Source organism: Streptopelia decaocto (genome assembly GCF_964273445.1).
Source record: "Streptopelia decaocto genome assembly, chromosome: 9".
Classification (NCBI taxonomy): Eukaryota; Metazoa; Chordata; class Aves; order Columbiformes; family Columbidae; genus Streptopelia; species Streptopelia decaocto.
The window spans coordinates 10928540-10954547 of NC_138664.1; the positions used below are offsets into that span (position 1 = coordinate 10928540).

Below are 26008 nucleotides of genomic sequence, written 5' to 3' on the forward strand. Positions count from 1 at the left end.
TTTTAAACGCAGAGGATCATGTTATGGCTCATTATCTTTCCAGCAGACGGTAACTGATGCACAGCGTTGCCGCCGATGCCGGGGGGCATGTTCCCCGCACAGAAATGATAACACAGCCGCTGACTGCGGTGACGACAAACGAACTGCTGCTGCTGGTGGAAAATGAGCAGTTTTAAGGGCTTTGGTTTAATCATCTGGACACAAGTGCTATTTTTATCCTTTTCTATTCAGGTCTCAAGCCTGCGCCGAGGGAAGCCGATGACAAAGCTGGTGTCTCCACGGCACGGGGCCAGATGAGGGGAACCAATGTGGGGAGGGAGAAGTGGGTTGGCGGGCGCTCGTGGGCTCTTTCACCTCAAGAGCTGGAAGAGCTCGTTGAGATCTCCAACACCTCCACCTCTAGCGCCATCGGCTTCGCTCGCCCCTCTTGGCTTGGTTCACAGGATGGGCCTGGGGGGCTTCACACGGAAGTGCAGGGGGTGCGGGCAGCCCTGGAGTAGGAGCCATCGCCTGGGTGGGGGCCCCCATGGTGTGGTGGGAATGGTGTGCAGAGTGCAGAGGTGAAGTGTGGCTGTTGAACTTTTGCGTGAAGGAGCCCGGGGGTTTAATTTGGGCAGAGGAGGTCGTGTGGAAAGAAAAAAAAAAATAAACGGAGGGGAGGAAAAGGAGTAGGTTCCACCGAGATTTGAACTCGGATCGCTGGATTCAGAGTCCAGAGTGCTAACCATTACACCATGGAACCGCGCTGTCCAACCCTCCTCCCGGCCGGCACTAGTCGCTTCCCCGCCCGCCCTGTTCCCGCTGCCGTGACCGCCGGGCGGGTGGCGGAATGTGCCCGCGCGGCCTCAGCCCAGCCGGGCCGAACCGTCCTCCCGCTCCGCTGCGGGCCCCGTCCCTTCCAAACGGGGTGAGCAGCACGGGCGGCTCTACCCCGGAAGGAGTTTTTTTGTCACCGCGGCGCTCCCCCGGAAGCACCTGCGTGTGGGCGGGCAGAGCGCGGAGGGCGGAAGCGCTGCGGCGGCTGCAGGGAGGGGCCCGGCTCCCGCTCCCAGACCTCGGCGCTCCCACCATGGGCACCCGCGACGACGAGTACGATTATCTCTTCAAAGGTAACGGCCGCGCCGCCTCATCCCCGCGGCAACCGGAGGGGTCACGTTCCCGCGCTGGGGGAAGGGGGTCCCGCCTATGGTGGGGGGTGCGGAGCGGCCTCCTCACGGCGCGACCCCCCGGCCCCAGGCCGACCGCTCCCCGCTCCGCCGCCGCTCAACCCCGGCAAGCGAAGGGGAGGGCGGGGAGAGGGGCCCGGGCCCACAGGCGGGTCCCGGCTCCCCCAGGCGGCTGCGGGGCGGGGGGGCTCCGAGCACCCCGTGTGGGCCTTGCCGGGCCGGGTATCGCCAAACTCGCCCGTTTCTGGAGCTCGATCGGCGAACGGAGGCCCCCAAGTGCCAGGTTTGGGCGGGTTTCGTTGCGGCGATCCGGCCTGTGTCTTGTCCAGGGTTTGTGCTCCGGGAACAGGCCCGGGCTGGGCCGGCGAGCAGAGGTCGGCAGTGCGGATGCCCAGGGTTGATAAGGGCTGTTTCCTTTTCCAGCTGTTAAATGGGGCTGTAAAGTCAATGAGTTATATGCTCAGCGTTGGTAGATGATGCAGCTAATTTAATAAAGTGGCGTTATTTGCTGCATTCTGTATTCTGAGCCCTTGGTGAGGGCTGTTTCACACCCAGTGCTCTCGTCCTGTCCTGGCACCTCATCCCGCGCCCAGCAGAGAAGGTCAGGAATCCCTTATTTTCTAGGCCCGGTGTCCCTCTGTCAGCTCTGCAGCAGCATCTTGGGTTAAATTCTGTCCTGGCAGCTCATCCCACACCAAGCAAAGAAGGTCAGGAATCCCTTATGTTCCAAGGCTGATGCCCCTCTGTCATCCGCAAAGCACCAATTTGGGTTAAAATGTTGCAGTTAAGGACTCAGTTTTCACTCCCTGCGGAGTAAAACACCAGTTTGCCGTAAAGGTTCATAAAGCGTATTGTGAAACATGTACAGAAATGCTGATGCTTTCAAGTTGACGATCCAATTTTTTAAATCCGTTGCTGCAAAAGTAAGCAAAGCATTGTAAAAAATAGCTGTTTGTTGCAGTGTGACATTGTAAATTTGAGTTTAGGATTTAGAGTATTGCTTGTTAGGTTGTGATGGTGAGAGACCCATCATGAAACTTGGGTAAAGGAAAGCATCACTGGTTTTATTTTTTCTGTACCCTTAAGTTCCTGTAATAACTTTGAGGAATTACCTTTTTTGTTGTTGTTGTTGTTGTTGCCTGTTTTATCCAATTGTCATGTGGAACGTCATATTATCTCTAGCTATAGATCCCAACTGTACAGCTATTAAAATCAAATTGGGAAGTACCAAGAATGGCCTCTCTGCTCAGCCTGCAGCATTGACCACTAGTTTAATTGTGTTAAGCAACCTTATTGTACATATTTCATGTGTACAAGTTACCAAACCCATTGCGTTACTTGTACTTGTTCATGCAGTTCTGTCACTTTACTCATAATTAATGTTTTAGCCTGTGATGCAGAGTTTGTTGGGATAGGTCGTATCTTTTATTAGACCTACTTCCTTATATAATTGGAAAATAATTGAGTTGGGATCAAGTTATATAGAAAAGTTCAAAGCTGGTTTGATTGATTGCCCCTCCTAAAGCTTTTTCTGTTTAGACTAGTTTATAGAAGCTCTTGGGAGTGCAGGGAATGGTATGAAAATGGTGTTGCGCAGATGAGCAATCTGGGTTTTGTAAAGCTGGAGTCGACTGCAGGAAGTTGATGCAATGTCATATAACTGGGATTAATGTGGCAGCTGGAATAACATAACAAATGCAGAGTAATACAAATTGTGGAAACTTTTGCAGCTTCCCAAAGGTGATGGTGCTTTTCAACAAGCTGCCACTGCTCTGGAATGATCTTGAAATTATTGTGCATCAGTCTCTGGAATGAATGTCTCATTACCAGAAACGCGTCAAAAAAGGGAAGAGGGAGGTAAAAACTCTTGGAAAAGGAAATGAGAACTCAGGGGGGACATTGAACTGATGTTTGAATCTGAGATATAAGCACCTTGGGGCCTGAGGGGAAATGTAGGCAGGACAGGCATACTCATTTTGAAAGCGATATAGTAGAATTAAGAAGATGGAGAAGGATATCACAATCAGAAGAGACCTGCTGGATTCATATCCCTTGTACTGATGTGATGTACAACTTTTACCAGAATTAAACCAGTGAGTGATAAGGGCAAATAGAGAAAGCATCGACCGTTTGTCGTGATTTCTCTGAGTATCTGCAATGCTGCTTTTATTGAGCAGCAGGCAAAAACAGAAGGACAGAAAGTTCCACAGATGTATATGCAAATTTTGGAGTCGTGCATTGCCATAGACACTATAAATGGGTTTGAAAGGCTGCACAAATTTATAGAGGGAGAAAAATGTCCATCAGGGTGTTTTAGTGCGGCGATTACAGTGGCAAGTCTGCAGATACTGCTTGTTTGAAGATGCTGGGCTTGCTGGGACAAAGATTATCCTGTTTGTTCTGTCACACATAATGTTTCCCAGACATCAGTTCATGACAGTCAGGTTGGGTGTTGGTCTATGCAGACACTTAACTCAGCCAGCTCTCCTGGTTTTATGAACTTGAAGGGACACTGTAGGTTGGGGGGACCAAGTTCAGGGTTTGGCGTGGGTTGAAATAATTAGGTGATATTTTCTAGTCTAGCTGTCTTTTGCTGCTCTTGAGCTAAACTGCCACGCGAGACCTCTGGTTTGGTACTGTCAGCCACTGATAGCAGCTGGATGTCAAAATCTGGCTGACTCTGCTGGTGAGGGTAAGCTGGGCCCACCTGTGCTGCTGGACAATTGAATCTCAGTAGCTGTTACAAAATACCTCTCTCCTGATGCTGTTGCAAAACTTCAGCATGTACTAGAGCCTAAGCCTCGCTTGTAAAAAGATAATTTCTGGTGCATTCTTCTTGTCCAGCTACATGTCTTTGTGTTCTTCCATACTTTGGGGGTTTAGTTGGGAGCAGTGTCTGTTGTTCCCAGCACCGCGCTTGAGGAAATGCAGGACCTATGAAGTCCAGTTTGTAGAAATCTTGCTCTAATTTTAATGGAAGGAAAATATAATGGTGACATAAGGAAATTACTTTATTACTTAATAAATTAAGCCTGGCTTAAATGCAGGAACTTTTAACTCTTTTTGATTAGTGTAGTTGCAGCAGATGAGTATTTTTCACAGCAATGGCACTTGTAGATGTTTTCTGTGGACAAAGCTTCACAGGATTATGTCTGCACCTTGACCATCAGGAACTCTGGGTTTGGGGTCAAACTTCCCATTTCTGAACATGTTCCTGACTTGTGGTGACATTCACCTTCTTGTTAGAAAAACTCTGTTTCCAGCCATCAGCTTCCTACTTTGCATCATGTTCATTTCTCCAACTCTTTGCTTTAATATTGAGAAAAGCCTCTGAAACAGAACAAATTTATTGGCTTGGGTTTTAGAAAACACGTTTTTGTCCTTGAGTGTTTTGAGAAATTTGTGGGGAAAAGAGGTTTCATGAGACCTATTGATTTTTACAGGAGCAGCAAGCCCTGTGCCTTTGCTGTGTTAGATGTGTCCAGGCTCCTCATCTAGATGCCTCTTAATAGCAGAGCTCAATGCAGAGACAAGAGTTTTGAGATATTCTAATCCCTTAGTGCTGGTGTACTTATTTTAAATTGTGGAATATGCAACTTGTGTGATAACTTTTACTGTAGACAATACAAGCCCATCGTGCTGGACTTTCTATTTTCAGTCTGATTAGGTTGTCAGTAACATATTTCATGAGATAGCTGAAATTTTCAGAAAATACTTTATGTTAGAGGTTAACAGAAATAAAAATAGGGTGAGTGAGCTGGAATGTTGGTGAAAAAATAATAATCCTTTCTTGACGTAGTTCTCTAAATTGCTTTTCGTGCAACACAGGGAATTGAATTCTTAGTTTGGTCTTCTACAGAAATAAAACCGGAAATACAGAATGGAATTTATACACTAGCCTGGACTTCATGCTCTTCCCCCCTCCTCCACCAAATTCTTATCTTAAACCTTTGGGGTGCTTGATGCTCTGGATGCTCACGTGCATTGATTTAAAGCACATGCTTGCGAGTACTGAACTGGCACATCACAAAACTAAACCTGCCTGCTAGTGGGTGGAAAAGAAATTGGAGATGTTTGGGGAAATGGCCAGTCTGTTTATAAGGAAACATTTGAGAGGTTGGCATGCTTAGCTAGCAGAACGAAGCTGAGAGATGTGGTTGCTTTCTGTAAATACCCCAGCATAAACACTGCTGGGAGGAGAAACTAATAAGCTAATGGACAATGCTGGCGCATGAACACCACCATCAGCTGACTGCTAATTTCTTCTGAAAATCAGAAGGCAATTTCTAACCATTAGGAGTGAGTTTCTGGAAGAAAAGCCCAATTCAAGTGTGTGCGCAGGAACAATTACCTTTAATATGCTACTAGATAATGTCATTTCCTCCTCGGAAGCTGCCTGGGAGAGTTTGAATGGGACTCAGCTCTCCAGGGTCACTCCTGTATTTCTGTGCTAAGAATATGATACATGGGAACATTGTGTAGTATAAAATATCAAAATTAAGTCTTTGATAAGAAAAACAACATTAAAATTAATAATATGAGTGGCTGTTAAAGCTGTTTCAGTTTGTAATTGTGTTCAAAGAGTGATACTTGCTCAGACTGGCAGAAATGCAGATAGTCTGAGGAGTCTCAGGCGCCTGCTGACATCGCAAGCTGCTCTTGTGGCTGTGTTCAAGAGGAGCTGCAGTGGCCTAATTAAGTAGAGGAAATAGCTTACTTCAAGGAGGAAAGTCTAATATTTTCCCCTCTTAATTGGGACATATTAATCTGGTGCTGGAAACCATTCCGAACGTAAGCAGCATGGGATTCAGACAAAGTAAGGAAAAAACCTGGCAGGAGAATGAAAATGATCAGTCTATTAAATGATTTAAAGCTGTGCTTTGAAATATGCACTGAATGACAAAAATGTTTGAGGGGAATACTTAATAGGTGTATGATGCAACCTGTTAAGAAAAGGAAATTATGTGTGTAGATTGCTTTCCTTATTCAGAGAAGATTTTAGCTGCTGCCAAAGCTAACACAGGGTGAGTACAGGACCGAGGTGTGCGAAGGGAGCTGACAACTCTGGCCTCCTAGGAACTTGTTAGTAACACATCCCAGTGAACACAAATATGATGTCATCTCAAACTGTGGCCTAAACCTGCCAAAATAGCACTGCAGAGCTTATTTGCCAATGAAAGACGAGAGCTATGACAGCTTGCCAGGTGGTGATGATGCAATTAGGTGCCCTGTCCCCTGCACTAAGTTTGTTATGGTTTAGCATCTGTGCCAGCAAAGCTGTTGAGCAGTCTCAGGGCACTGCATGGTGCTGACCTGTCACCTAGGAAAGCAGAATCCTGTTCACATTCAGCATCTGTGCTTGTCACCTGCCTGTCCTTGTGACCTTGGTGAACAGAAGCGGTTAACAGAGCCACTCTCTGCTTTATGCAACTTGTGTAGTTTGGCTGGCTGTGTGCTGAGTCAGCTGGCAGAGGAAGCTGCAAAGATGTTTATTTTGATGAAGTATTCTCTACAAGGCCATGCTTGAAACCAGCATTTGCTGCAATTTTTATTTTATGGAGGGTGTTTAAAAGGTGCTTCTTTGCCCTTACAGTCAGAGAAAGTCCCATTTGTCAGAATTGTTTTGCATTATTTAAGTAGGAGATGGTGTCCAGAGGGCTGCTGTGTGGTGCAGCAGCAGATGGGAGTGTTTGTGCTGCTCAACTGAGACTCGGTGGGGGTTTCTCATGTGATTGAAGTGTGTTTGCTGGACTCATTCCTCTGTTGTACCATACAGCATCTTTAGCACTGTCTTGCAGTGTCTTAACTGTTGATGAGGTATGTTACTGAACAAATATTTGTTTTTTTTCCCTGAACATGCATAGCCACAACATTTTTTTGTCACCTGAGCACACACTCTTTTGCTTGAATTGGCCTTGATTCACCACCAAACTTAAAGGTTATCAGCCTTTCTTCTCAAGGATCTTACTCATCCTCTTTTCCTCCATTTCCTTGTGTTTCCAATTCAGAACTTTGAGGGTGTAAGATCATCGCTAGAGGCTCCCATTGGTGTGGCTCAAGGGTGTGAATGTGTATCATCCAGTGGCCTTGGGAGTGAGTTTTAAGTTACACTTAAACTTGCACCTTTCAACTCAGCATTACAGGATATTGCAGCAAATCCTCGTGATGCTTTTCTTCTTGCAGGAACTGGACTTTAGACTTTCTGTCCATCTCTCATCAAGCGCAGCTGAATCCTTCCAATTAGTTTGCTTGGCACTGGGCTGAGTCAGGCTGATCTGTGGAAGGGGGAATGGCTGGTGGTTCTAATTCTGAGGCCCAGCAATACCCTGGCATTATTTTAGAGCGGTTTTAGGCTCTGGCCTAAAGTGGCTGGGAGTGTCCACAGCGGTGATGGACTGCCAAAGGGCAGAGTGCTGTGGCTAGGCTGACATCTTAAACTGGCCATCAGGGTTATGGTGGTCATGTGTTTTTGGGGGGTTTGATGGTTCTTTTTTTCCATTTTCTGACTCTTCTGCAAAGGTATGAAGAGTATAAAACACAGGCAGGGTCTGCTGCCTGCCCTGTGTTTTGGACTTCTTCAGCAAAGCAGATTTCAGTTGTGTGGTGTGGGGTTTTTTGGTTTTTTAGTTCTAGTGCTGTTACAAGGAGATGAAATCCAAACTGTCCCCGACTTTTGCAGTGACAGCCATGTACATTCTTCCTGGAGGACGAATGTTCTTCCATGTTGGGCAAAGGAGACTGAAGTGTAACAAGTAAAAGCCAAGGCTAATGTCTGTTCAAAATGCTGGTGAACGTGGCAGCTCTGGTTCTCCAGAAATGTCAACATTTGGACAGTAAACCCACGACAGAGGTGGTGTTTTTGCCATTCTTTTATTTAATGTTTCACTCTGGAAAAGAAATGTTTATTGCAGATGATTGTCAATGTATTATCTACATCTGGAATCTGATTCTCATGTCATTTTTGTCTTTTAGTTGTACTTATTGGAGACTCTGGAGTAGGCAAGAGTAATCTTCTGTCTCGCTTCACTCGCAATGAGTTTAACTTGGAAAGCAAAAGCACCATTGGAGTAGAGTTTGCAACAAGAAGCATTCAAGTTGACGGGAAGACAATAAAGGCTCAGATATGGGACACAGCAGGGCAGGAGCGATACCGAGCTATAACATCAGCGTAAGTGAGAGCTTGTGTGGCTGAAGAGAGACTTTTGCTGAGGAGGGTAATTTTGAACACCTCTGATTCCTCAGAAACTGCAAGCGGGGGGTGTTGTTATTTTATCATGTAGTATCCACAACCTATGGGGGAAGGAAGATTAAATATTATTCAGTTCAGTGCTCTCGTGATGTATAACTGGAGGCATTTCAAGCCTAGAATGCAAGAGCTTTGAGAGATGTATTTCAATGCAAGTGATTGATAAAGTAATATCACTGTTCATGGAGGTGTTATCAGTGGTAACCTGAGACCAGCAGTAAGGAAAGGCTGCTTATTTTGCTTGCTTATTTAATCGGAAAAAAATAGCATGGCAAAAGCGGGATTTAAGTGAAGCTGGAGGTACACAGCTTGTTTCTTCTTGAATGTGTTACTGTGCCTCTCTCTGGCCTGAAAGGAGAGCAGCTGTGGTCTTTTGTAAAGGGAATAGATGAGGTTGGTGGTTTTTATGATCCAGTGAGTCATTCTAAAGTCTATCACTATGGGCCGTGCCCGTATTGCACCCACGGTGGTGGGTGGGGGAGACTTCTCCGGAGTGGATCAGAGGTTGAAGGTGACAATAGGACAATAGCTCCCACAGATTCCAGAGCTTCATTTTTGGGGTGCAGGGTTCTCTGCTTACCCCCTGGACTCAGAGCTGTCCTGGCTGCTCCGGTGATGCTGTGCTGTAACCCCAGCCAGGATGCACTACTTCACTGCTTCACCTCCCACCTAGCCTGCTTCTGGGTCTTTTCTTGTATTGCTGTCTTAGTAATAGCTATTTCCCATTATCGCACAGTAACTTGTCACTTTTAATAATGTTTCTTGCCGTTCTCTAACACATCTCTTCACCCACAGGTACTATCGCGGCGCTGTAGGGGCATTATTGGTGTATGATATTGCTAAGCACCTTACTTACGAGAATGTAGAGCGATGGCTGAAGGAGCTGAGAGACCATGCTGACAGCAATATTGTCATCATGCTCGTGGGAAACAAAAGTGACTTGCGCCACCTGAGAGCAGTCCCTACAGATGAGGCCAGAGCTTTTGCAGGTTGGTGAACTCCAAATAATTTCTTAACGTTAACTGTTTAGGGACCTGCCTCCTTGGTCTAAGATACGCGAGTGTGCTGGTAGGAGGGATAAAAGAGTGCTGCTGGTGATGTTCCTCAGTGGCACATACTGGTGGTTGCCTCTTTAATTCAGTCAAAAAGGTGGTCTTGTAGAACATGCACGCTGATGTGGTTTCATGAAGCAGCTAGAGGCACTTGAAGATTTTAAACCAGACTTATTCTCTTGCCTGTGCATTGCTTTTCTTGCAGAAACTGTGCCTATGGCTTTAAGTTTGTGTTTCTTGTATCGTGGTAGTTTTGCACCCGTATATTGCTATCTTTGTACCAACTGATCCGGACCCCTATGCAGATGCCCATGGCTGAACAGACTTTCATTAAACCAGCTTTCTGACTCTTGTTCTGCAATTAACATCTGTGAAAAGGAATTCTAGTTTCTGTAAATCTTACCTTGTTTTAGGCCAGATTTCTTTAATCCAGGAGTGTACCTGGGTTTCTTACATTAAGACTTTGCTGTAGCTGCATTTGCAGAGTTTATGGTCAGTGAGGATCCCTGTCTGCAGGTGAGGGATTGTCATGCCCCAGTAGGGCTAGTCCTGCTAAATAAGCTGCGGTGACATCCCAGCAGGTGGGAGGTGAAGCTCGATGAGGTTAAAGAAAATCCAAGAAGCTTCCTTACACAATTCTGGAAAGTGCAACAAATTTTCACTTTCAGTCATGCAGGAAGATGTGTCTCAAAGTAACACAGCACTGCCCCTGTGCTTGAGGATGAGTGTAAATTCTAGAGGTGGTGTTGGGTGGTGTTGCTTTCAGATGACATAACGGGGAAAAACCCACAACTTTTAATACTTATCCCTGTTACTCATGTGTCTAATCAGGAGCACTACAAATATAATCTGGTACAGAAGCTCTTCCAGATGGGAAACAGATATGTGGTGTACCCCTCTAATTACAGTATTTCTGTCCACACAGAGAAAAATGGTTTGTCATTTATTGAGACGTCTGCTTTAGATTCTACAAATGTGGAAGCAGCTTTCCAGACTATTCTGACAGGTGAGTCATCTAGTGCTTTGTGTTTCAAGGGGGAAGGGCAGAAGGCTGCTCGGATATGATGCAAATAGGCATTTCTTTGCTTACAAAGTGTTTAAAATTTTGGTATTTAATAATTCTTCAGAGCCATAAGATTTGGAGTCCAGTTTTAAAGTGTGACAGTTGAAAGGCCAGCCTTGGACTCAGGAGTGAATCCTTGTTCCCTTTGATGTGTGCCAGGTTTCTAGTCAGCCTAGTTTTTCAGTTTCCCATTTGTGTAGGGTATAGGGAGTGCCCAGAGGATAGACTGCTCTCATGCAAACATCAAGTTAAAAGAGATGTTGTTTTTCAGAGGAGAAGTCAGTCTAGTTGGTTCTGTCTTTAATGGTGACCATAGCAGTTGCCAAGGGAAAACGGATGAAAATGTGGAGTTCCTTTGAACAACATCGCTAGTCTGAGCCGCAGTGACTCCTGAGCTGCAGGGCAGCCACTATTACTGCGTTTTAATAGTCCTGTCTGGACTTAGGCCTCTGTAACATGTGATAGCAGCGGGTGCTGCATTTTTTATGCTACGTGGATAAAGTACTTCCTTTTTGTTTAAACCGTTTTTAGATAGGTGAAACTTGTTGAGAGTCTGAGACATTCAACTACAGCTACGTGGGGGAGCTTAACTGTGCTTTACAGGGATAGGTTAGGAATTCACACGTTGGTGTGGAAATCACTGGCTGTCCTGTATTGCTGTCCACCCCACCAGCTGCAGCCAGGGCACAGTGGGACAGCAGTGCTGTGTGGGAGTTTTGTGCTTCTGTCATTCCCAGCTTGGGCAAGTGCCTCTCCAGATCTCTAGTTTGGGTCTTCAAAACACCTGAGAGACTCCCCTGTTCTGGGATGTCTCTTAGTTCTAAGTGTGCCAAGGAATCTGTTTTTTTCTGACTGTATCCAACGTGTTTCCCGGTTGCAAATTTAAAATCCTCCTTGGCAATGTAGCGTGTGCCGGGCTGCACAATGTGCTTGGTGTGAGCAGCAGCCCTGCTGCTAAACTGGGTCTCCATTTATCAGATCTCATTGCTGTGACATTGGTGCCTAGTTAGTTTTGAATATTTTTTTCTCTTTGCCAGCTAATTTAGACATTCTTTAAAAAACACACCAAAAAGGACTCGTTAGCCTTACTGCAACATGTAGGTGGAGCATCAGCTAGGAAGTTATTTACTGTATGAAAGTATGTTCTGTAGCATTTCTTGAGTAATTTGAAATGCTTTATGAGCACCCTAGCAGTGGAGCTATTAAGCTGCTGGAGTATCATGTGCCTGTGTCCATTTGTTTCTTGTCTTATCCTTAGTTATAAGAGGTCTCCAGTAGGTTCTGTTTCTGTTGTGTTTTTTACGGTGGGTTCCTAAGCAGTAGTGCTCCTGTGCATCTACTAGCAAAAAAGCATGTCCATGTTAGATGAATAAACAGTGCGTTGGGATGCTTGTCAGCTTGGACGAGAACTCGAGTTTGTTTCCTCTTTAGCTGAACCACATGGTTTCCTTTTAACTTCAGCACAGTCATTTGGTTGTAATTCAATATTGCACAAATCAAATAAAAAAAAGAGAGAAGTTATGTTTGCTTATACATTTACTCCCTACATGACTAACTGCTGGGGGTGGGTGGCTTAAGGAGTGGCCACATGTGATGGTATCTGGGATGCCTGCTGGATTTCCTCTTTTGTCTAGCTACCTAAAGGCAGTCTGTCAAAAATGCTCATGAATTTGGGCATGGATTTTTCAGGAGAAGACATTTTTATTGCTTACTTGTAACTGCTAAAACCTGAAACTTCTTCCTTTCTGCATGTGTCCTTGGTAGCCCCTCTCAGACTGAACTTTGAGGTCAGATTCTGGATAAATGTGCTGTGTGTGGTATAGAGCAGCCTTGCTGCCTGTGCTTTCAGTTTTCAGTGGGAATCAGGGCTCTCAGATGAAGGTTTGTTGATTAACTTTCATACTCCTTCAGCACCAGCACTAATGAAACAGAACTAGAAATGAATCAGACATTGTTTATCTCCTCCCAAGGTGACTGTCAGGCTGCCATAGCCGATATAAACCAGTCACCTGGTTGTCCCCAGCTCCTCTTGGACCGTTCTGTTCTATACCCGTGACGGATGAGGAGGTGGAAAGTTTCCTGTGTGTCCTGGGCTCTGCTGTATTTCCACAGAGCTGTGTGACACCCAGCCGATAGATACACTGCTGTTGCCATGGGGAAGCAGTTCCCCTCTTGGGCACAGGCAAGGCTATTTCTTTATCTCTCCTCCCATGCCTCCAATAGCACCTTTTATTCCAGAAGTTATTTTGGATTCTAATTTGTGAATGTTTGTTTTTTTTTTTTTTTCTGGTTTAGTATTTCTGTAAGGGAGAGCAGTCTGTAATGGGAGAATGAGCGATTAAAACTTGTCCTCGGTGGACTCTGACAGATGGTTGAGGCTGTTGCTTTTCCACAAACGTCAATGGTCCCTGCATGTCGCTGTGACAGTATTTTGGGTAAAAAGCTCTTGGGTATGTGGACAGGATCCTTGTCCAGGAGGGTTTGGTTCAACTGTGCTGGAAGAAACACTTGTGCTGATTAGTGGGCATGTGGCTGGCTCCAGACAGGAGCTCCTGTTTCAGGGAGATAAAGATGAAGTAAATAATGCATTAGCAGCAGGTCGGCTCCATTTGGGCTGTGACTGGCATGTTAAGGATGAATGTTCTGCCAGTAAACTTCTCGATAACACTTCACAGGTGGCTTTTTCTGTTAATGATTTGCTTTGAAGGAAGGAGGGGAGCAGTCACCTGAGGAATGTGGTTTCCAGAGTGACCCTGCAGAATCGCGGATAGTTTGTACAGGGCAAGGCTGCCACCAAGCACAGTGCCTGCGGGTGGAACGCTCGCTGTCCTTTGAAGAAAGAAGCTGCTCAAGCCGCCGGGCTTTGCCCCAGGCTGCGAGCGGAGGTGGCTGACAGAAGAAGGGGCAGGGCACGCTGCGGCACCCGCTCTGCCAGTATTTGCAGCACTGGGAACGGCATTGCCGAGACATCCCAAGCTGCTCCCGGTGCTTTTCACACAGCTGTTTAGATCTCTCCTGAGCAGGGCGCTGCCACCAGAGGCTACAGCAAAGCTCCCTTCCTCTCCATCCCGAATGAAGCTGGTCTGCTTGGGGCAGCATTGGAACCTTGTAAGAGAACTTCCCTCGGAGGTGTAGCAGGGTCTGCGTTAAGCCTCACCACATCCAAATTCTCAGATTAAGCCCTTTTGAATAGACAGCTTTGGGCATGGGGAATATGAGTGCATATATAACCCTGATAGTTAGCACAGCCTAAGTGAGTATGTGATCTGCTGTTGTTATAGGTGGAAGAAAGGGGAGAAAGCTTTTTCTTTCTGTATACCGGATGAGGTTTTGGGGACCTTTTCCATCTGTGGCTTACAGCAATGGTCACTATCCAAATTCTTCATCTGCAAGATGTCTAGACTTCAAGGGCTGATTGTCGTGCACACAAAGCTGCTTTGTATCATGTGGAAAATAGGAGAGACTGGTATTATAATCCTGTCTACTCTGAGCATTCACAGCAGGATAAAGCATCCTTAAAGTAAACTGGAGTCTGGTTCTGTTCTCTGCTCAGCTCTCCGCTGTATCTGTTCCCACACTGCATTCTGCCATGGTTTCATCTCTAAGGAATTCCATCTCCAAGGAAACAACAGCACAGAGCATTAATGTTGAAAAATCTAGGGATTTCCCTTCTGTTAGCTCTGTACACCTGAAAATGAATGCAACGCTAGTGCAGGCTGAGCAGACAAGCACTGGGCAAGCTCCTCCTGGGAGCAGTGTCACTTTTTCCCAGCCTTCTTACAGTGCAAGGCCTGTCTCGCGCAGTTACCAATTATGCAGTGATGCATTCTGCTGACTGTGTTCTTAATAAGGTCTCATTCGGCTACTGAGCAGAGCATAAATTGTGGCGTCTTCATTAAAAAGTGCATGTCTTCATTAGCCTGGCATTCCTTGGTGCAGACCAGTTTCAGAGTAGGCTTTGCTGCTGGGCATTTTGCCCTGCTCAGAGCAGATCTAAGCTGCTCCTACCTCCCCTTTCACACCAGCCCAGCTGTGTGTGATTGAAGAGGGTGCAGCTGATCGAGGGAGAGGCTGGGTTTAGCTGTTTAGGCTTTAGTCGAGGGCAGTATGCTGTGGCTGCACAAAGCTTTGCACTGCAGAGGAGGTAGAAAGGGCAGCGAGCAACAAACTTGGGGCTGCTGCAAGTTGATCCAAGCAACACAGCTGGTAAATGTCCTTGCAGGACTGCTGGGCAGGCTGGGGATCACAGAAATGTGCTCCCAGAGTCAGAAGGGATAGACCCTTCATCAGTAGAGAAATCAGTGCTCTTGAGATTGTTTTTAAGGCTTCAGGGCTGTTTACTGAGCATCTTTGCTGTAAGATGAGGGTGTTACACAGAGGGCACCCTGTTCCAGTCCGTGCTTGGTGAGGGACACGTGTGACAGCTCATGTTGGGGACTAGTCTGAACTTGTGCAGGAAGTTCTTTGGAAAAGCGAGAATTGCTGCTGCTGAAGGTGTTACTGGGGAGTTTCCAGTATCAATGGTAGCGAGAGCCTTCTCCTGCACACACACACAGGGCCAGGCTGATCCTCCTCTGCAAATTCCCACCTGGGGTTGCAGGTGGCTTTAAAGATCTGGTTGTATGGGATTCACTTAACCTGTGAAGTTGTTTATGTGTTAGACTGTTGGAAAGAAGAGTGAACTCGAGAAAGGGTGAAATAGGAAAATCCTTTTACGTGTGCAGCTCACTTGGTTGCTTTAATAACTTGATCTGTAACAATGTGTGTGTAAAATCCAGTTTTTTGAACACTTCCAGTCTGAGCTGTCAGTTTGGGGGGCCAACAGGCACATTTTTTTAAGTGCCACTTGCAAAGACTGATGTTACTTGTCCAGTCCTTACATACAGCACAGTATTTATGTGCAAGATTTTTATTTTACCAGTGATCTCGTGGATGTGTGGGGTGCTCGGCCTCTGTTTGCATTGGCAGCTTAAATCAGCGCAGGCTTCTTACGTCAAGGGCAAGGTTTTCCTCGTAGCTCCTCAATGCCATCTCTTCCTGCTGTTGTAAGAGCGGGCACTTGGCTGCGTGCTCGGCCCTTGGCAGCAGAGACGACCTCTCTGTGCGAGGTTGCTCGATTTCCAGGACTGAAATGATGTCAGGGTGTGTGCTAAGCAGCAGCTCATTAAAATCCTGAACAACGGCTACTTGCTAATGACAAATTTATGGGTGGAAAACACATGTTGGTTTGGGGTCAGGCAAGGTGTGTGTTTGGACAGTCATTATCCAGCTGAGAAGAGACTTTTGGAGAAAAGCCCTTGGACCTTTGCTTCGTTTGGCTGGAGTTGTTTGTGGGCTGCGCTCTTCCCGCTTTGCTCCGCAGTGAAGTGCGGACGCCCTCGTGCTGCCCAGCCGGGGCGGCAGCGCTGCTGGGTTTGTTGCCAACGCGCGTTTCTGTTGTGCAAAGTAGAAGTCGTCATGTTGTCATTTCAGTCCGGCTTTTTGCTGAATCTGAAACTCTTTCCAACTTTTGTTAAACTGAGGTTTAGCATGCCTATTTTGGTTTTTTTTCAACTTTTATGGTTTAAAACTCAAATTTGCAAGTCAAGTTCCCCGTGTTCTATTTTTGGTGTGCTTTATTTCCTTTCTGGGGGTGAAGTGCTACACATACCATACTCTTCTGTGCAGCTGAAATAAGTGCTGTTGTAGCTACTCTGAGTTTATGTACAGCACATCGGCAACTAACAAATCCCAGGCTTTTGGTGCGGCGTTCCCCGCTTGGCAGGATGCGGGGAAAGGCGCAGGAGTTTAACCCACGCTCTGTGATTTATGCTGGAATTCCTTCATCTGGAGTCCGTATTTCTTGTCTGTAGTTTTGAAATTTAGCTACAGTAACACAGCAAATTTTGTCAAGGGTTTGTGTTCTGCTTAAGGGTCTGGGTCTCCCCTTTTGGGCCTCAATATTCAACCTTTTTTTGACGATTTAAAACCACTTGGATGATAGAGAAGCTACTGTACATGCTGGGAATGCTGAGAGAGAAGAAATTGCCCTTGGAATCCTGTCAGAAAGAGAAATTTTGAGTGGTTCTCTTTAATCCTGTTGTTGGTTGTGGATACAACAGTAAACACGCGACTGCTGTCCTCAGAGCCTTAGGAACCATCAGGAGGAATTGACGGGGTACATAGTTTCTGATTCCCAGAAAAAAAAAAGGTGAATTCTGTCCATTTACTAACTCCTATCGCTTGAAACAATCATTAAAAAATAATTTCTTTTGAAAAAATATAATTATTTTCTTTTCTGAACATAGAAAGCATCACAATTGAGCTTCTTGTGCATGTTTCTGTGCATTACCTGTACATTTCCAAAACTATGGGAAATCTTTATATATTTTATGCTTAGTTTCCCACTGATTTAACTTTCTGATGGCGTGTTGCTGGTGTCTGCATAATGACTGGCTCTTTCTCATCTTCCAGAGATCTATCGTATTGTTTCCCAGAAGCAAATGTCCGACAGACGTGAAAATGATATGTCTCCAAGCAACAACGTGGTTCCCATTCACGTCCCTCCAACCACTGAAAACAAACCAAAGATGCAGTGCTGTCAGAATATATAGAATTGTTCCTTCTTTCCTAAAAGGCTGTGTATATTTCCCCAGGTCGAAGATTTAAATATATTTGTAATTCTTGTGGTTACTTTTTTGTGTTTAGTTACTGCTTATTCCTTCTGAATTTCTCCATGTCTTGAACACTTTGATTTCAGTGTTTATAAATCTATTGCTTCTGTGTGGCTGCAGTATTTTCCCAATGCCGACTTGTCGGTTTTGGTTCAGTAAATTGTTCGGAACTGATCTGATCTCTCTCCTACACGACGCCCGCTAGTCAGAGCACACACACCTTTAGTGAGCACTCGACGATGTTATTCTGCTCCTTGCTAAGCAATTACTGTCAGGTTAACTAGGAAAATATCTCTGGGCAGGATAATCTTTCCTTGTCTTAAGGTGTTGCATACTGCATCTAAAGCTTGATGAAATGCCCGTGGCTCTGAAGTGCAATTTTAATGTAAGTTAATGTTTTTGGCTACATCTTCAGATTGTCAAGGATTTTTTTTTTAATAGAATATTATGGGGGAGAAAAGAGAATTTCTTGCAACCAAGCAGCAGGGTTCTTGCTACCTGTGAACGAGCTTTTGTGGTTTGTTGCTGCTGCCGAGGAGCTGTGATGTGCGGTGGAGCCGCTGGTGAAGAACCCAAAAGCAGGAGCTGTGGAACCGCTGTGGGGTCGCTCAGCGCCCGGAACCTGCAGCGGGTTTGTGTGCAGAGTTGGCTTCTGCAGTGCTGGTGCTGTCAGGATTTGAGGATTTTTCTTTCGTGGTGCACAGACCTGAAGGGTGTTACCATGTCTTACATATCACGTTTATTAATCCATGCCTTGGATATTAATACAGTCAGATGCTTGAGTTGATGAATCAATAACTTCCACAACCTGTTCTTAGTTTTCAGTCCTGTTCCATCTGGTATTGTTAAATTATTCCGGTCTTTTGGGATATATTCTTGAACAAAACCACCTGGAGTAGTTTTCTCACTGGATGCCTTCCTTCCGTGGTCTGTCGCTCAGTACAAATCATTGTTCGATTTGCTTGTTCAGGACACATGGACGGTGCCTTCTGTTGTATCACTCGGTACACGCCACTCCCAAACAGTCGTTGAACCCAGATCTGGGGGCTACAGGCACTGCAATTCTACACTAGTTAAAAGAACTGTTTGTTGTATAAATGCCTGCAGTTATTTATACAATTACAGGGAAGTAAATTGATTGTAGGGGACGTTTCTCAAACCCTGATATGACTCACTGGGAACATCCAAATCTGGGTAGGGACAGCCAGCTGCGTTTCGTACCCAACCTTTCTGTCTTGCGGTGCTCATGATGTGTAAGGCACACGGAAGGCATTGCTGTAGTCGGTCACTTGTTTTTTTTTCTTTTTTAATTCATTTCTCCTCCTGGTATTAGTTCTGAAGATGCTATTTGGATCTGTTTGTAAATTACTTTGTATTTTATGCATGTACTGTACCTTGATTCATTATTTTTTTAGATTGATTTAAAATATATTCATCCATGATTCTAATAAAGAATTACAGGGGACGACTCCGTACCGTGTTGGGTGCACTTTTTGGGAGAACTGGGATTTGAGATGAACGTTTTTACTTACTGGAACCCAGTAAACTTCTTGCAGCAGGCTGGGAGAAGGTGCCGAAGTGGAAGTACCACCAGAAAGGGAACTGAAAGGTTTGTGGAACACAGTTGCTTTCTTCTCTTAGACCAGGCTTGCAGCGTTTTGGGGCTGCTGCTACTGTTCAGAGCCAGTTTGGCAGCTTCAGGAAGCTTTTACACTCTGGTAAGTGTGTGGGTTTACTTTAATCAAACCCCTGCGTGGCTTTTACAAACCTGTTTTGGTGGTGGTTTTTTGTTTGTTTTCCACATTGCTGACTGCGGGAGCTGTTCTTGCAGCACTTTCTCCGGTCAGGCTGGAGCATATTTTGGAATTAAGCAAATTTACCACGGCAGCCAAGTTCTAAATTTATCAACTGGAAATGCAGGATGAGTTTCACTTCGCTTCCTTTTCTGATTCACTTAAGCAGGCAGCTCGACTCGGCTGTTGTGAGAGGTTTGGATTTCACACGGTTTGATGCACAAAGGGCTGCGGGAGGCCGAGGCCGCGCGTTTGCGTGTCGGACGTGCCGCTTCCTTCGCCTCACAACAAACAGGCCTGTGTGGAAGTCCCGAGCAGCTGTGAGACGGCCACGTGTGCTGTTAGACAAAGTAAGAACTCTTTTTTTTTTTTCTTTTTCCCCCACCAGATCTTTAAAATTAATAATCCTAAAATAGGCCTTAGAAATGCTGTGCGAAAATATTTTATACTCACAAACTGCTGCAACATGGAAAGTAAAGTTTCCATGCAATAGTTTGTAAAGCCTTCATGAGCCGTTGGCTTTGAAAGCAAAATCAAATGGTTTATGTACAGAAATGTCACTTCTTACCTGTTCAAGCCTTTGCCTCCTATTCTGGGGTTCTGTATGGCTTTTTCCTGACCAGGCTGCGTGGATCCCGGCTGTCCCCACGCTGGGTGACACTCCTGGGATGAGCAGGGGCTTCACCAACCACTTTGGGATTTTTACTGCTGGTTGATCATCTCTTGTGCAGTTGGCGTCTCTTCTCTGTGAGAACTCTGTATAATGCTGCAAAATTGGCTTCACTTGCCAAAAGCTTTCACCATCATTTACATATTTGAAAGTCCCAGCTTTACTGCAGAGGCTGTGCAGTGAGCAGCAGTGGTTCTGGTGTCTGGTGGGAGCTAAGGTTCTGACTCTTAAGTAGAGAGGACATGGAATTGTGCTCATTTAAAGACATTTTTATTAAGCCAGAATTATTTATTTTATCAGTGCAAACCTGATGAATTTCCAGACTTAAACAGCTTATTGAGTGTGGCTTGTCAAATAAGATTACATGCTGGGCTTTGGTTGACAAGATTTCTAGACATAAGCACCACAAATAGTGAAAAAGCTTCACCATGTAGCAGTCTGCCGCACTGCCTGGGCATCGTTAATGCTGAAGGTGTTTCTGTTGCAAATCTGATTTATTGCTGAGGCTCCTGGGCGCTGTCAGGCCTGCTCAGGTGGCTGCCACGTGTCCTCACATTGGTGGAACTGCTGCCCTGTATCCTCCACTGTGCACATTTCTGAGCAATCCTGTGGGTTTTGTTTGGGGGGCAGCCCCTTGGTGACCAGCCCCATGGCCTGAAGAACTAAGAGCTGAACACAGGCTGGAAGTTTAATCTGCAAAGGAGTATGTTTGAGAAATACACACTGAGAGAAAGTCAATTTATTTTTGTACAAGGCGGAATACCTTTGCACAGTGAACAAATATATTACAAATCTGTCTTGCCTTAAAAAAGTATTGCCATTTTGGTGCCTATTTCCTAAGCTAATATACAAGAACGTACTTTGTTTGCTTGTTTTCCTGTTAAGCTCTATGCACATCATTGCATTTGGTTTGAAAATTCAGCTTTGAAAAAAAAAAACTGAGCACATCTCTGCTCTCTGGAGTCTCATCACCAACTTTACAACACACACAAACACTGGCCAGGCGGCAGCTGAGGCGGCTTGTGCTGGGTGTCAAGGTGGGTCCCGATCAAGCGTATTCCTTATTGAACTGCCTTTGTCGTGGTATTTTTGAGGTAAGTCTTTCTAGTCATGTACATAAAATATATTCCTACTGGTGCTAAAAATAATTGACTACTTACATCGCAAATAAGGCTCTCCTGGAAAAGAAAATTACAGTTGCTGATCGGCCATTGCCCCCATGCACACATGCAGCATTCGTGTAACTACGGGTGCGTTATCCTGCAACGGGAAAAGCAGCTGCTCTGGGAGCCGGGGGAGCTCTGGGCTCGGCTGCACTGGCCCCTGCAGAGCTCGGTGTTTGCACAGAGGAGTCTGGACCCTGGCGGGGTCCCAGCTCCTCCAGCAGCCCCTGGCCCGAGTGTGTTGCTGCAGGGACACGGGTGCTGGGAGTGATCCAGCGCCTGGGCTGAGCCTGAGCCGCTGCCGCCAAGCTCCTCTCCACAGGCCCCTGGACCAGCAGCTTCCATGAGCGATCATGCTTTGAACAAATGTATTGGTGCTGGTTTCATTCTCTTCTGTTTCCATCGGACTGGCAAATGTGCAACAGATTTTTTTTTTTTATATTTAAGAGGCAATCAACTTGCTACTTCCATGTTTGCCTAATAAAATTACATATTTAGAATCAATATTACTTCATGCTCAAAATCTACAAGGAACAGCTTAACAGCAAGTATTCTACTTTCTAGGTCAATAAAGATTACCAAAAAAAAAAAAATCATGGTGGCTTAGTCCAAAACATTACCATGGGCAAAACCCTTGATAATTACTTCACAAACAGCTGCTGAAAAGGAGAACCCAGTTTCAGCCAATTTAATGACATTTCAGGTAAAATCAACAACAGATAAAGTTGCACTACATGGTAATGCACATCAAATTAAAGGGTGTCACCAATGGCATGCTGCTGCGTGCGGCGGGATGAGATGGTTTGTAAGGAGGGTCTAGAGAAAATGTGTCTCAGCTTTAGGAAAGGAAGCTTAACCAGGGCGAGTCTGTGCAAACCTGCAGCGTCCCAGGGAAGTAAATGAAGTTTACAGCACCTAGATTTATCTAACAAAATAGAAGAGAAACTCAGGTTATTAGCAAAGATCAGTGGACATTTGCCAAGATGTTCCATTTTTAAGAACTGCACAGAACGTGTTTCTGGTAATAGTTCTCAACACAAATACACTGGTACTGAATATAAAGATGAAAATCTCAGTGCTAATGACCAAGCATAATCTGCACACGTTGCACATGGTGACGGCAGCAAATGAGGTTTCTAGAAAGTGACATGGCGAGTTTCCCTGCCTTTGTTCAGAAGAATGTCCATTTCCATGACAAAAATGTAAATTATATTCCCATGTATTCCTAGTCAACGCATTCCTAACAGTAAAAGGTTTCTTGATGCAGCTGGTAGAAATGTACATCTGTAAGTCCTTCTGCTTAGCACGTTTTTGTGTTTTACGTTACAGCAAAGCCAGGGTTAGAATACATGCCACGGAGAGATTTTGCCTGGAGCCACACGGACACCTTCCTGGGTGCCGTATTCCGGTCACACGTGGAGGAGGGTCTCCTTAGTTCCCATTACCCATTAAAAAAAAAGTCTTTATAAATAACCTCATGCAGTAGCAGTTGGCCCAAGCTGATGTTGTGTTATGTCAGGTCCTTGCGTAAGAGAGTCTGAAGTCTTGTCAGCATCCTGCAGCGCAGAAAAGGATTGTCTGCTCTTTGCGTCCTCAAAGTTCATGTTTGCAGCACAGCGCGCCAGTGAAGTTCATCCTTTTAAGACTGCTTGTCCCAAGATGGCCCGTGCGTTGGGCTGTGCCTTACGGGGAGGAGGTCGTAGTGACTAGGAATGTGACTGTTCCTAGGCAGGTCGTATGGATTTTGGAGGTAACTGGCACTCCGACTGCGGGCGTCTTGGACCACGCTGACAGTGGGCTCTGGGGAAGCAAGGAAAATAAGGTTATGGTAACCAGCAGCACTAACCAAACTAGTGAAGTGTTTTGGCACAAGCCTAGAACATCTGCTTCCCAAACCATCTCTTCCCCTCACAGCTTTACTGGCAGCATAGGGAGAAAAAACACCAAACAGATCCAAGGGCAGGTAGTTCCCAAAGCCTTGCAGATAATGCCTTCAGCAGACCAACACTTATCACCGAACCATACAATACCAGGTTGGAAAGGACCACGAGGATCATCTGGTCCAATCTTCCTTGGCAAGAACACGGTCTAGACAAGCTGGCCCAGCTCTCACTGTCCAGCTGAATTTGAAAAGTGGCCAATGCTGGGGAATCCACCACTTTTCTGGGGAGATTATTCCAGTGGCTGATTGTTCTCATTGTGAAACATTTCCCTTGTGTTGAATCGGAATCTCCCCAGGAGCAACTTGTACCTATTGCCCCTTGTCCTTTCCACGTGCCTGCTTGTAGAAAGGGAGTCTCATCTTCTCCATAGCCACCCTTTACAAACTGGAACATGGTGATGAGGTCTCCCTTAAACGTTCTTTTCTCAAGGCTGAACAAGTCCAGTTCTCTTAGCTTTTCCTCTTATTGTGGCTGCCCAGTCCTTGGATCATCATTGTGGCCCTTCTCTGGACCCTCTCCAGCCTGTCAACATCTTTTTTTCTTTTTTTTTTGTATAGCAGGGACCAAAATTGACCACACTATTCCAGGGGTGGCAAATAAATCACGAGCATAAGGAGGGAGCCTTAGGCCCCATCCGCAGGGGCTGGAGGAGCAATTTGGAGCTGTACCGGGCTCACAGCCACCACCCAGCACAGACCCCCGCCCAGACTCGCTCCTCAAATCACACTAATGCACAAACCTCCCCCCGGCCAGCACTCCCTGCACCGTGCCAGGTCCCTGCTACTTGTGTTGGGAAAGGGGGGGAATATATAAATATATATACATATATGAATATATATTTTTTTTATATATATGTAAATATATAAATATATATAAAATATATAAATTGTCATCTACAATAAAACACAAACTGTTGGAACAGACCCTGTGCTGCCCACCCCGCTTACCAACTTCATAGATGTTTTTATTGGCGGTCGATGAAGTTGGCATTTCTGAATACAGGGACTCCCTGTGACCAGGCGATTTCATTTCCACGTAGCTGCTCTCGGAGTGTTTGCATGTTAAAATGGGGGGGTCTTTAATGGTGGCGTATGGGTTTTCACTGCTGTTCAGAGAACAAGTGCTGGAGCTGCACACAGATTCTTTCATATAATCTGCAAAACAAGAGCAGAGTGGGCATGTTAGGGGTGTCAGCTTGCTGATGTTAATCACACTTGAACCTGTGCGGGAGAGTTGGGGATGGGGCCAGGGGGGACAGGCAGATCCTTGAAGCATCCAGCAGACACGCGCTGCGTGTGCTCTGGGTGTGTCCAGCCCATCGCATCCACAGCTCACTAGCAGGAAAGAAATAAAAACCTGCTCCATACCGAAGGTTTTCCTGTAAAAGGTTCTAGTTGTCATTTATGGTAATATTTAACTTGAGGTGGCAATCCTTTCCCTCCCTCCCCTTAACTCCTAGGGAGCTGATTTAAATCCCACAGCCCCATGCACGTGGCCATGGCACGTCAGCTCTGCCGGTTCCTGGCCTGCTGGGCCAGCTACAGGGTTAGTGTCCCGGGGGCTTTGGCCAACATCAAATGCCTTATGTTTGAATGCAAAGCATTTCCAGCAGGCTTAGAACTGCACCAGTGCAGCGTATGCACATACATCCCCTGAGAGCTCCAGCTTCTGGGTTTATCCAGCACCAGGAAAAACCAACTTCTTCACATTCCCTCTGCCATTATGACCAGGAGGAGGCTGCTCCTGCAAGCAGGGAACGCTTGGGTTTCCGCAGGGGGGTACAAGCCTCCTTCTGAACCTTGATTTTGTTTTGCCTTTTCCCCCCCACCTCATTGCTGTACATCTTCTGCTCCTCTCCCCTAGGCTGGAGAAAGCAGGAGATGGTGACGGAGGTGAACACGGGGAGAACAAGGTTGGCTGAGAGCTGGAACCACCAGGCTCTCCTGTCCGTCACCCTGGCTGGGGTTTGCCAGCCTGCTGCAAGGTACAGTGCCAGTCTTGCTTTAAAAATAAAAAAAAAAGAAAACAATAGAGAATAAACAGGTCTTAACATTGACATTCAAGAACGTGCCATTGCTGCTGTGTGCATCCTGCTGGGCAGTGCCATTAATTTAGAATTAGAGCGATGCAATGAAAGATGAGGCATTTTCTTGTGCTGGGTTACAGTACAAAGGCAGATCCTGGTATATATGAAATACTCCCGGTGAAATAGCGGGACTTGCAAAATAGCTGCAATCCCAGCTGCCCCCGCTATCTAGTATGGGAGACAAAAAGAGAAATTCAGGTTAAGAAATAGACAGACAACAAGATATCGCTTCTCCTTTACAAACCTCATCTCTGTGCCTATCTGCCCCATCCTGCTAACTCACTTGTGTTTGCTTCACTCTGTGGTGCAAAACTCAGCTCTGGGGTTGTGTCTGTGTGTCCACGCGTCCCTGTGCCTGGTGCCCTCGGCTCAGCTGGGGGATGGTCCCGAACAAGGAGTCGGGTCCTGCCCTGCGGCACACTATTGCATTTCTGTGCTCCAATTTCAGCAAAACGAGCAAATCTTGAGAGGCCTCAGCTGTCTGGGTGAGCAAAACCAGCTTAGAAGGAAGCTCCACTGCAAAGCAAACCAGCCGGACCATGCTGGGACCTTTGGGGATGCAAGGGCTGGCAGAGGCCCTGGCACCAGTGCAACCTTTATATAAAATTAAGAAACTCCTTGTCTGACTTCAGCCAGGGCAAGATTAACAATGCCTTGGCTTCAAAACAAAGCACGTCTGTTTTGGTACATCGCAGGCAGCAGGAACCAAAGCAACACAGGCTTTCCCAGCTGCTGGCAGCAGGTTTAGCCTCCAGCTTCACCAGCCCCATCCCAGTACAGGCAAATCAGTGAATATCTCTCCCATCCTGTCCATCCAACAAGTGATGGAGCAACCCTGCAAGACCAAAGGGTCCACAGGTGAGCAAGCTCAATGTCATTAGCTTTTGCTACATATGTGACTTAAATTAAGGTGCCACACAGCTTAGGATCTGTTAGCATTTAAAGGTGAGGAGAAACCAGACAAAAACTAGCAAATTCTATAACAAAATTTAAATCTTTAAGCCAAAAATACCTGTGCTATATAGACTTCAGTCACTGGGAAGGTTGTACATGGGGGAAGTGTCTCATGCTGGAAGCTGCCAGTGCTTCCAGAGCTGATACCACTGCAGGAGCATTTACTGCTTCAGGGACATTGCCCTGATGACAGAGACTCAGCCCTGAGGATGTTTAATT

At 45.9% G+C, this 26008-nt stretch overlaps 2 protein-coding genes across 2 annotated transcripts in view; one reads left to right on the top strand and one right to left on the bottom strand.

Moving 5' to 3' along the window:
- The first annotated feature begins 962 nt into the window (after positions 1 to 962).
- RAB11A (RAB11A, member RAS oncogene family) lies at positions 963 to 18651 on the top strand. Its single transcript, XM_082061330.1, has 5 exons — positions 963 to 1109; positions 8139 to 8334; positions 9208 to 9401; positions 10390 to 10470; positions 16981 to 18651. Exons 1-5 carry the CDS (start codon positions 1070 to 1072, stop codon positions 17118 to 17120), a joined length of 651 nt encoding a protein of 216 aa, XP_081917456.1. The 5' UTR covers positions 963 to 1069; the 3' UTR covers positions 17121 to 18651.
- A 1365-nt stretch (positions 18652 to 20016) lies between these two features.
- The window catches only part of MEGF11 (multiple EGF like domains 11), a 262478-nt gene continuing 256486 nt past the window's right edge, over positions 20017 to 26008 (bottom strand). Inside the window, exons 25-26 of the mRNA XM_082061380.1 lie at positions 23697 to 23903; positions 20017 to 22606 (exon numbers count right to left, since the gene is read on the bottom strand). Coding sequence (XP_081917506.1) covers positions 22446 to 22606; positions 23697 to 23903 — 368 coding nt within the window. The 3' untranslated portion in view covers positions 20017 to 22445. The remainder of the gene's footprint in view (positions 22607 to 23696; positions 23904 to 26008) is intronic.